We start from the raw sequence: 12,754 nt of genomic DNA on the forward strand, positions 1-12,754 counted from the left end.
ATTTATGTTGGATCTTTCATGAGTCTTAATGATTAATCTTGTCTTTATAATGGGTCTTCATTGTTCCCATTACCAGTGCAATGGAGACTTCCATTAAGAGAGCAGCGCGGTCAGAAAAGAGATGATACTATAATAAAACCGTGGAAAAGAGGATTTGTGAAAAAATATGCAACCCAAGCGGAAGCCCTAAGGTAGACACTTATAACAAGAATGACATAGCAACATGAGCATCTATAAATGAAGTAAATATTGATTGATATCTTCTGATGCAGAGTGAAAGTATGTCACCGACTTCCTGTAAAGAATGCTAGAAAATCCATTAAAACTTATTGTTGGAAGTAAAGAAATTGTAAGAAGTACAGCAATGGCGTGCTAGATATTTCCATCTAAATGTCTTTGACTAGCCAGACAGTACTACATTGGAACCTTCTCTCTGGTTATGGCTCATTTTCCTTTTGCCTACACATAGACCGAGAATATGTAAAGAATATTCTTTACATATTCTCCTCTGTCTTCATACACCTGACAACACTGAGATTACCAAACAGTTCTTCTTCACTCAAGGGGTTAACCATTACACTATAATTGGTCAGTGTCTACTTTCCTCTTAGTAATTGTAGAAGAGACTCTTTAGTTATGGTAAGAAACTCGTTTAGGAGAAGGACACTCCAAAATCAAACCATTATTCTCTAGTCTTTGGCAGTGCCATAGCTTCTGTACCATGGTCTCCCACTGCCTTGGGGTAGAGATGTCTTGCTCAAGAGTACATTTGGGCACAGTATACTATGTTATTTCTTTTCCTCTTATTGTTTGAAGCTCTAATAATTCATATACGAAAGATTTATTTCAATATTGTTACTGTTCTTGAAATATCTTAATCTATTTGTTAAGTACTTCTCTTGTAGTTTATTTATTTCCTTATTTCTTTTCCTCATTGGGCTATTTTCCCTGTTGGAGCCCTTGGGCTAAGAGTATCTTGCTTTTCCACACAGGGTTGTAGCTTAGCAGGTAATAGTAATAATGATAATAATAATAATAATGATAAAGGAAAAGATTCCGCACAATCTATTGACAAGGAGGTAAGCACAAAATTGGGTAACATTTGGAAGCCTTTTTTATTCGAACACAAATTGATGTTATCATTAATATAACAACTGAAGAAATGTGAAACATTGGCAAGAAGATATAGCTTTAGATCTGAGATTAATAAGTGTGAAACCTGAAATTCTCAAGGTATTTAAGCAAGGTGAAAGACTTCCCATTACCATCAGAAACGACTTTAAAAGACAGATTGATTGATTGATTGAACTAAGAACTTCATCTGAGAACCGGGACCCCTGTCATCCGTCGTACGACTCATGAATGTTAAAAATAATCTCTTGAGATGAGGATTGTGAAGAACATGTCTTAAGAATTTAAAATGATTAGTGATACGAGTAGTAGGCTAATAGTGATATTTATATTCATTATTATTATCATTAAAAGTTATTGTTATGTAACCTCATCAGGGTCATATACTGTATACATAAATATCAAGTATATAAATGAAGGGCGATTTTTAATGAATATACCACGACGCAAGCGTGGATCCAGAAAGTTCAAATAAAGGGGGGGGGGGGGGGTGTCGAAAAACATGACCAAAGCAGCTGGGGGCCAAGAAGGTGAAGCAATCTTAAGCAATTTTTCATGTACTTGAAACCATTTTCTCCTTATAGTAGAATTTATAAGGTAAATATTCATTATGTAATACCAACATCCCGATAAAATATGTAAAACATTCCAGCAATAATCTTTGCAATTACTTTTAGTACAGGACTATACATTCCAGGGAAACCTCATCAGTTGTCTACCTCTGAATTATTATAGCTCTAATTACTGGAGCGCCTGCATCTCTAAGTTCAACTATCAACTAATTGCAATTCCGACTCTTCGAATTGTAGCTATACTAGTACCTCCACTTCTTCCAACTTGATTCATATCAGAAACACAATCTCTTTATTTCCGGCTCATATATAATGTATTTTTACCACTTGGATGTGTGTGTGTGTGTGTGTGTGTGTGTGGAGAGAGAGAGAGAGAGAGAGAGAGAGAGAGAGAGAGAGAGAGAGAGAGAGAGAGAGAGATGATCTTCCGTAACTCTTTTACTACATTTTTTCTTGTAGCAACTATTGAAAGGAAGATGTCTATTACTGTTTTAGTTTTATCAATATCTAAAGGTTTTCGTAAATTCCAAGTTTGATATAAGCTTTATATTATGAAAGCTTTTTTATTTCTTTATATTGGACATTTCTTAAAAGACAAGCCGGGTTTATATTTTTTTGAAGATTTTCCTATTTTTTTGCGTTTTCATCTTATTTACTGTACTGTATTTTTATAAAAACAAGTTACTTTGCAAATTAAGACCTCAGCTTTGCTTGCAACATATATTACACTTAGAACCAGTAAACGTATTGAACAGTGATAGAATTAAGGAGTTTTCATGGCACGTAGATTTGTTAATCATATCTCATTTCCATATTACAAATGATATTGAGTAGCAACCAAATTACATTGTAACTCCATTTAAATTTCCACTTTCCCTGAATATGAGTTTTGCATCAGATACTGAATAGAACAAAAGCTAACTGATAAAACAGCCATATCAGAGATTTCTGAGAGTTGATCTTATTCCCTCGAAAATTTTATCGTCACTTCACAGGTGTTCCAACACTCTTTTTAATCTCCTTAAAAGGTCATATCGAATATTTACATCTGACGTTGATACATACATACTGTATACCAGGGGAGAGAGAGAAGGGACGGTTGAAATTTACTGCAAATCAAATCGAAAATAATTTGTCTCTCAATTGTATTAGAATAATAGAATATTGGACATAATTTATATATATATATATATATATATATATATATATATATATATATATATATATATATATGTATATATATATGTATATATATATGCATATATATATATATATATATATATATATATATATATATATATATATATATAGATATTTATCTATTTATATGTATATACATATATCCACATAATGATGATAATAATGATGGTTATAATAATAATAATAATGATAATAATAATAATAATAATAATAATAATAATAATAGTGATAATAATGAAATAATAATAATAATAATGATAATGATATTAATAATAATGATAATGATAATAATAATAATAATAATAATAATAATAATAATAATAATAAATGGAGGATATTTCATAGTAGTAGAACTCGGTGAACTTTCATAAAATGTCTAAAAGAATGGTCTATACCTACAGCTTGAAAAAACTTTAGTCATTATACTAATTCACCAAAAGGGAGATAACAAAATACCTGAAAAATCACCTCCAATAGGTTTACTCATAGCAATATATAAAATATTTATAAAGATCATATTAAGCCGAATAATAAAGACAGCTAGACCTTTATCAACCAAGATAACAGGCTGGATTTAGAAGCGGTTATTCAACTGACCGTATCCATGTGATTAACCAGGTAAGAGAAAATTCACAGACTATGACAAACTGCTATGTATGACTATTTTAGACTATCAGAAAGCTTTTGATTCTATCAAAACTTCAGCAGTAATGAAAGTCCTTCAAAGACAAGGAATAGATGAATCTTATGTTAAAACACTTGAAGATATCTATTATTATTATTATTATTATTATTATTACTTGCTAAGCTACAGCCCTAGTTAGAAAAGCAGGACACTATAAGCTCGGGGGCTCTAATAGGGAAAATAGCCCAGTGAAGAAAGGAAACAAGGAAAAAAATATTTTAAGAGCAGTAACAACATTAAAATAAATATATTCTATATAAACTATAAAAACTTGAAAAAAAAAGGACGAGAAATAAGATAGAATAGAGTGCCCGAGTGTACCCTCAAGCAAGAGAACTCTAACCCAAGACAGTGGAAGACCATGGTACAGAGGCTATGGCACTACCCAAGACTAGAGAACATTGGTTTGATTTTGGAGTGTCATTCTCCTAGATGAGCTGCTTATCATAGCTAAAGAGTCTCTTCTACTCTTACCCCGAGGAAAGTGGCTACTGAACAATGACAATGCAGTAACCCCTTGGGTGAAGAAGAATTGTTTGGTAATCTCAGTGTTGTCAGGGGTATGAAGGCAAAGGAGAATATGCAAAAAAATAGGCCAGATTATTCGGTGCATGTGTAGGCAAAGGGAAAATGAACCGTAACGAGAGAGAAGAATCCAATATAGTACTGTCTGGTAAGTCAAAGGACTCCATAACTCTCTAGTGGTAGTATCTCAACGGGTGGCTGGTGCCCTGGCCAACCTACTACCTATACGGGAAGTACAGCAACCTTGAATATACATAAAGATAGTAAGAAAATTTCAATTAAAAAGTAATTAGACAGACAGACTACATCTCTCCTAAATTATTTTCTGCGTGCCTAGAAGAAGTTTTTAAGTATCTAGATTAGGAAAATTTAGGAATTAAGAACTTAAGATTTCCAGATGACGTAGTTCCATTTTGTGAATCATGGGGGAATTGCAAAAGATGATAGTAGATTTGAATAGAGAAAGAAATGTAAAACTAAGATAATGTTCAATGAAAATGTAGAGACAACAAATAAGGGTTACGAAAGAACCTCTAGAGATAGTTAAAGGATATACATGCATATGGTTTCTAAGGATATTAGACCAAAATTAAAAGAAGGATATGCATAGGATGAAGAGATTTTGGTAAACAAAATGAGATTAGGAAAATTAAAGTACCACTTTCTCTAAAAAGAAAAGTATTTAATCAGATGGTCCTACCAGTAACAACTTGAGCATCAAAAACTTAGAGCCTTACAAAAGACTCAGAACAGAAGCTAGTTACAACTCAGAGAGATATGGAAAGAATAATGATATGAATAACACTAAAAGATGGAAAAAGAGGAACAAGGATACGAGAACAGACTAAAGTAGATGATATTCTATAATCATGCAAGAAAAAATTATAGACATGGGCAGGACATATAATGAAAGTGACGGATAACAGAAAAGAAGATGGACTGATGAGATGATAAAATTTGCTCTTACAGACTGGCAAAGAAAGACCATAAAAAGGCGGGATTGGAAGAACATCGATGACGCCTTTGTCCTATAGTGGACTAGCAACGGCTGATGATGATGATGATATATATATATATATATATATATATATATATATATATATATATACATATATATATATATATATATATATATACTGTATATATATATATATATATATATATATATATATATATATATATATATATACTGTATATATTTATACTGTATACATATGTATATATATATATATTTATATATATATATACATATATATATATATATATATATATATATATATATATATATATATATATATATTTATACTGTATACATATGTATATACATATATTTATATATATACATATATATATATATAATATATAGATATATATAACAAACCCTCTAATAAAAAATCAATAATCTAGCTCCATGGTAATAATAAATAATGAAGTTTTAGTCCAGATCGTTTGCAATTGAAATCTCTTTCTGGCATATTGATAGCTTGCTGTTGTATCTAGAAATTTCCCTCTCTCTCTCTCTCTCTCTCTCTCTCTCTCTCTCTCTCTCTCTCTCTCTCTCTCTCTGCCTGTCTAGGCTAATCATATTTTTAGTTAAATCTTATGTAATTTGCACTGACATTCACTATAACTAAATGAAAGTGTAACAGTTTCATAAAGTTATCGAGATCTCTTCATGTAAAACTAATGCAATTAACATTAATGTGTCAGGATATGACTATAGTCAATATGTAAAAAAGAGATATTCTACGAACTTTCCCATTTTTTTTTACTCTAAAGGAATGTATTTTGGTAACTGTAACTGATGTGTAATTCTTCTTGATAATGATATAGAATAACTATTGATTGTTTTGTGATTATAATAATTATGGTAATGTAGATGATTACAACTGTATAGCAATGGTTCTTGTTTAGTAGCGAGTCTCACTTTAGCAGTCATCCAGAGGAGATCTCCTCAAATCAGATAATATGAGTGAAATGCTCATAAGAAAGTTCTTTCTTCCATGAAATATACCTTTAATATATTTCCAAGCGACAATTGCAGAGTTGAAGGAAATATGCAAAAAAGTTATAATGCCTCTCATCACTAAACCATAACTCTCTTTTGTATTTATATTGCGCATGATAAACGATTAAGAAGTTTTAAACCGAAGGCTACTTTTGATATTATTTCTAAGCACGTGACTTTCATGCATTAAGCCACAAATATTTTATGATTTCAGATTAACTATGGGTCGAGAATAAAGACACGTGGGGGATTTTTTGAAAACGGCTATGTATGAGTTAATACAATAAGAAAATAAACTTAAACTACTTGTCCAATGAAGGGGATAAGAGTTCATATTGACTCAACTCTACATAATTGTAATTAAGATAGTTTTAGCACTAATACTCGTGACTATCATAGATTTACTTTCAAATGTTGAATCATAAATACAATAGTTTTTGACTTTTGAGCAAGAGGACCGTCGTAGGAAAACTTGTAAAATGCGAGATAACTAGGATGAAACCTGAAAATAAAGATAACTGGCAAAATAAATATTTTTTCCACTCATATGCCGAGTTTAAGTCAAACTTTTTTTCTTGAAAACACCAAGTTTAACAGTTAAACTTTTATTTCTATCAACAAAAGTGGGGGGTCGTGACCCAATCACGATCCCCCCTTTGATCTACTAGTGCGACGCATAAAAATCTAGTGCGATATATCTTTATTACGGATCGGGAAAAATCTAAGGCAATGAAGGAAATGTCGAAGGATCCAAAATGCACAGAACCGAGCACGTGTGCTAATACGTGGAAGCTACAATAGAAGTGACATCATCTAAAAAGAGCCGCAATTAAGAAACTAAGTTATATTTTCGTAAATATAGGTGGGTTTCTCTGTGAAAGTGTTTTCATTAAGAGAATAAGCACAATTTTAATAAAATTCTAAGAAATTATGTAAACATAAAGTTCCTTTATTACAAAGATCCTTATGAGCATTTTGGGACCATATGTGAAACTTGAGCCATGGATGCCAAGACCTACAGAAAGAGGCCTTACATGCATACCCACGGTATGGTATATATAAACTAAACTTATAATACATAGACTTATTTCATTATCTTCCCTTCACTGCTTTCTGTAACCCTTCTCTTTCATATCTATCCAGTAGATGCATACCTGGCTGTGCGTGACGTCACTGCGCTGGCTAGGCTTATATTTGTCACCACATCGAATGACTCAATATACTTAGATTTAGAGGCTAGCTACAGATACTACCTAAAAGTGGCCATGACGCATCACATTTCTCCAAAAACGTCACCTCCCAGTGATGGTCAATATTTGCGATGATGTTTCCGCCTAGCACTGGGGTCCATTCAATCACAAATTTGAACTAGGATTAGACAGTTGTTAACACTTCAATAACTAAGAATAGTTCAAGCACACTCTTGAACTTGCAGTCTTCCCCAAAATATTCACATCTTTGACATTGGAAGCAGGTGATCACGTAGTACCTACCACTTATGTTATAAGTAACACCTCGCAACATAGATTTTGTCACCGTTATCAAGAATAGCCTTCCAAACTTCAGGGTCACATTTCAGCATGAAGTGTGTAGTCCCACCTGCAGCACTTTTCTTGAATAACAGACTTATATTCTCTTTTACATTTTGAATCTGACACAAACAACGATTCCTTTGAATCAAAGTAATAACTTATCATCACTGAATACATTGCATATCATTATTTTAGATTTTAATTTTCCAATTTTCCTCGTATTGATGCCAACAACCATGTTTTGAATCTTATTTACTTTTTTATCTCTACTCTTATCATCAGAAAAATTTACAAAGAATTGATATATCTGCAAGTGCTATATCAGCCTAAGTTTTCCTGTCGGTGATTTTAGTTGATGATTGTGTTGATTTAGTTACCAGTAGATTTTTTTTCCATAACTTTTCAATATGTAATTTTCTCATTTACTAGATTATCATTAGTTTCTGTAAGATAATTTACTTTAGGGTCAGTAGTCTGGGTAGAATTCGCCGAGTCAACGGCAAGTGTCAGAGGGTTGTTTTCCAATTCAGCAATTCTTTTTTCCTGCTCTCCTATTACCCTGAGAAGCGCCAGAGATTGCATTGGTGTAACCACATAAGAGCCCACCCGTGGGTTAAGAATTAAATGGTAAACCTAAGAAATCACCCACCACTTCTCATATCTTAAGTTTAAAAAAAACCGAAGCAGCATTAATGATTCATGACCAGAATTTGTTAATTTTTGCACAACTCTGATGATTGAAGAACGTTTAGCAAAAATTCATTGTTATGATTAATATTAATTGTGGTAAGTTATAGTAATTTCAAAAGGCTATATTACGAATGCGTTTAAAGCGATTTAAAAAATAAGAATCTAAAAACTATTTCTTCTGAAATATGAGTGAGATAGCATTACCTAGAACGCCGAGTATACATGTTAACCAAAAAGAGACACCATCGTTATTTCTCTTGTCATCTGAGAAAATGGGGCCATTACAGAAAAGTCATTCCAAAACCTACTTTTTTCGAACAACTGACGAGTCGTGATACCAACACATTATCTCCACAAAAAATATTCAGGCATGATTCCTACTACATTATTGTTTTGATGAAGAAGGGCTCAAAATATTTCCAATGGTAGCTTCGTTGCAGGTGTGTTTTTAACGAAACCCTTTTATGTTTCACTTATATCATCAGCATTAATTTTCAACGACAAGATTTACATTTTATAACTATGTTTAAGTCTATAAGTTTTTGGAGGCTCAAATGTAGTAACGCAACACGTGAAATACTCGAGGATCTGAGCCTATTTCAATTCAATTTATCTAAGATAAACTTGAATTTAAAAAACCTTTTTGCACGATTTTCTCATTTCTAAATATCTTTGTTCGGGCATTGGTTTGCCATACTGAGGCCTATTCAAATGTGTAACAAGCAAACAGACATCAAGATCAGCCATATATTATATAATTGGATTTTTGCAACTGTTATGAATGGCAACGTTTTTGCAGATTGAATACAGATGTTTCTAAGATGATCCACATAATGCTGTCATATAGACAATGATTCATAAAATATTCTTTAGACTTTGACATTAACCAGCTTTTCCCTTGCTATGGAACAAATGATAGTAATATGCCTGTATTCTTCTGCGATAGCCTGATAGTTGCAGAGGGACAACTAGCAGTCAGATCAATGAACATAAAACGTTATCCAACGAAGATTTGAGGGATTTCTTCTATAATTGTATACTTAGAAGTGTTGGCAAATGACTCCTTGAGGGGAGTTGGTTCCAAATTTATATAATTTATCCCTTCACTGTTGCACTGGGTTAGAAATCAATGCACGTATCAGGCTTAGTTGCTTCGTAGAAAGTGCTCTTGAGGTTACCAGTTCATTTTCGATTTGCTACGCTACCCATATCCGGTAACTTCTAAGTCCTTGGTGATAGCTGCTACCAGAGATTTGATGTTGTAATGAGTTGACATCATTACTGTAGTCGAAGACAGCCTCTGTTTCGTAGAAACTATGACTTCCATTTTCATTGTTTTTATCCTAAAGGGACTAATACGTCTGCGAAGATTTAATGCGCATGCAAGGGGCTAACTATATTAATAAGTCTGTTTGGAAAAAAGACAATTAAGGATTAAATCTTTATCAAATGGATTCTGTAGGGCCTTTGGACACAGTGCAATACTTTGTTGTTGTTTATGCTATTCACTTCTTCATAGCAAGATCAGTATATCCGCTCTTCATACAATTGATGAAATGCTGATTATTGAACCAATGAGTAGACGTAAAATGTATGGGATTGTAATCACTTGCATCTTTTAAAATTGTACTCATCAAGCTCATTAAGATTCATCAGTGAATTTCCACTATTGTAAGTACTGTGAACTATTACAGAATTAAAAGCAACACCTCTTTTTCTATGTCACTGACTACGCAAGACCAACTGATTCTAACCAAGCCCTTTCTTAGTTCATAGGTAATGCATCCTGCAATAAACACGATTTTTTTTTTATCAGAGATTTGGATAATTACTGCATAATGAATTGAAAACAATAGACCGATTCATTACAAGATCGAAAAATATCAACGGTAGGAAAATTGTTCAGAATTGCCATAACGCTTAAATAACCTACAATTCAATGAAAATTAACTTCTAGCCAGTATGTAACTTGGGTTCTCTTATTTGTGAGGTAAAGTCTGCTCATGAGCTTTAGTTTACATTATATAATTACCCACTACATAGATAATTATGACGATGAATATGATTACAATATAATTTGTCTGTGGAATAAAGAGAAAATATTTTATCATAGGCCAAGTTTTGTCTTATATCTTAGTGTGGGTTGGTGTGTAAGGCTATCTTGAAGACTGTCATACTTACATTTGTCATGTTTCTCAAATATCATAAATCCTACAATTCATCAGCAGAAATATCTTCTTATATCTTCCTTGTAAGAGCGACACAACTGTCAATCTTTCTTGTATCTTCTCTCATCTATTTTCTGTCATGTGGAACATCTGAGGCATTTGCGATGAACCTGTACGAAATTGAATTTCTCCTTTATACCTTTAAATTATCTGAGTGTTAACTGGCATTCATAAAGTTATTTTACACAACTAATGATTGCCGCGCTAAATCCTTTTTCTTTCAACTAAAGGGGTCTAATATCAATTACTCGCACGCACTTCTTGATAAATATCCATGAGCTTGTATTTTTTTGGATTAAAGTATTCCAAAATAAGGCCGGTGAAACAAGCTTATTTCCATCAATTATAAGCAGAAAGGCGATTTCAAGCTATAGATTATTTTTGCACTCAATTCTACTGTTTTTTTTTCAGAAATGAGATCCTCACTGTTTCGTGTTCACTGATTTAATACGTGGAACTTTGTAGTCCAATACAGTGAAAAGGGGTTGGCAGGACCAGCTTTCATATGATTGAGCAATAGACCTGTTTATCTTTTATTTCATTTTGTTTACGTTATTTATATCATGAATGGTGAAATCGATATCAATTATAGAACCTGTTGATATTGCTTCAAGATAAAAGGACAGCAATTGATATGGGGTCTTATAATTATTTTTTTATTGTTTAGGCAATAGATTAGCAATCTATTTATAAAGCGCACGTCATTATCACACATGGAGTATCAAACACAGATACACCGCAAGGTGTGGCCGGCTATTAAAGATAGATATTACAACATAACACACACTAATGTCTCTAAGGAACTAATAAAGATATGAATTACATTGCGATTTATCAGCTGAATGATGATAAAGCAGCGTTCATAGGAAAAAAAGTACTGATAACATATCGAAATACACGAATAATAAATTTTACATTCTTATCACTAATAATTAACCGTTACATCCAAACTGTTATTGTTTAGCGCATAGCACATTATTTAATTTATTTCTTTTATAAGACCATCATCTACATAAATGTGTAAGATCCTTTTAGTGTTTTATATTTACGAGAATCTTGGAATATCAGCTGACCCAGGCCCCAGTGTATTTCAATTATCTTCTGTTCTCGGTTTTGAAATAAGATTTCTGTTATTAGTGCCTGCTATCTGTGTCACACCTATTCCACTGAAATTTGCATATAGGAGATTTTGCGAATTATTATCCCAATCACTGCGTAGGTATTGCCTGTCTTTTCTCGAATCCTTCCTTATTCATGAAACTATTAGCTACACATTCCAAGCAACTGTTATTAATTTCCGTTGGTTATTGCTACAACTCATTCTCAACTTGTTGTATAAGCCCTGCCATTGACCCATCTCATAACAACGCTGCTTTTCAAAGCTTCTTCCCTAAATTATGGTACAGCGCTCAATTCACCTTTACGTAATGTATTTCGTATATAGAAATTGGGTAATTATCCATTTCTATATTATACTTCTGATTTTTTACTGTTAATTTTTCAGAAGTATTTTCCTAAATATCATGCATTAAAACTATTTAATTTCCTCATTTTGTTCACATTTTCAAGGGCTAGGACATTTTAGATTTTTTAAATTCTTCTCCTCTTCTTTAATTAAATAACCTCATCATTATGGAAAATTGTGTTAATGATTATCTCCCTAAATATTTATTGGATATTAGAATAACGTTAAGATTATACATCAATTTAAAAGGTCAATAGTTTAGATGTATCCCTACAGCTCTAAGAGATTAGGAGTATTTTCAATATGGAGTTTACCCTGATTATTTTCAAGGAGGCAGGTTATTTTAAAGGATAAGAATGCTATCTTTTTTTTTTGTTTAATTCTGATGAAATTTGACATATACAGTATACAAATATTAGAGGTGAAAGTCTTACAAAAGTACATGTACTTATCTATTTATACATACTATATATATATATATATATATATATATATATATATATATATATATATATATGTATATCTTTTATATATAGTACATACAGTATATAATTATGAATATGCGTATATGTACATCTATATATATATATATATATATATATATATATATATATATATATATATATATGAATACATGTACAAACATATCTATCTATTTTCCTATAGGCCTATATACATACATATATATGTATATATACACTTATATATATGTATATAT

At 31.9% G+C, this 12,754-nt stretch overlaps 1 protein-coding gene across 1 annotated transcript in view; it reads right to left on the bottom strand.

Moving 5' to 3' along the window:
* Positions 1-11,042, bottom strand: part of LOC137618757 (uncharacterized) — a 21,725-nt gene extending 10,683 nt beyond the window's left edge. Inside the window, exon 1 of the mRNA XM_068348941.1 lies at positions 10,525-11,042. Within this exon, the coding sequence (XP_068205042.1) occupies positions 10,525-10,533 (9 nt within the window). The 5' untranslated portion in view covers positions 10,534-11,042. The remainder of the gene's footprint in view (positions 1-10,524) is intronic.
* Positions 11,043-12,754: the final 1,712 nt, after the last annotated feature.

The sequence above is a fragment of the Palaemon carinicauda genome, chromosome 2 (assembly GCF_036898095.1).
Source record: "Palaemon carinicauda isolate YSFRI2023 chromosome 2, ASM3689809v2, whole genome shotgun sequence".
In the NCBI taxonomy this organism is placed as follows: domain Eukaryota; kingdom Metazoa; phylum Arthropoda; class Malacostraca; order Decapoda; family Palaemonidae; genus Palaemon; species Palaemon carinicauda.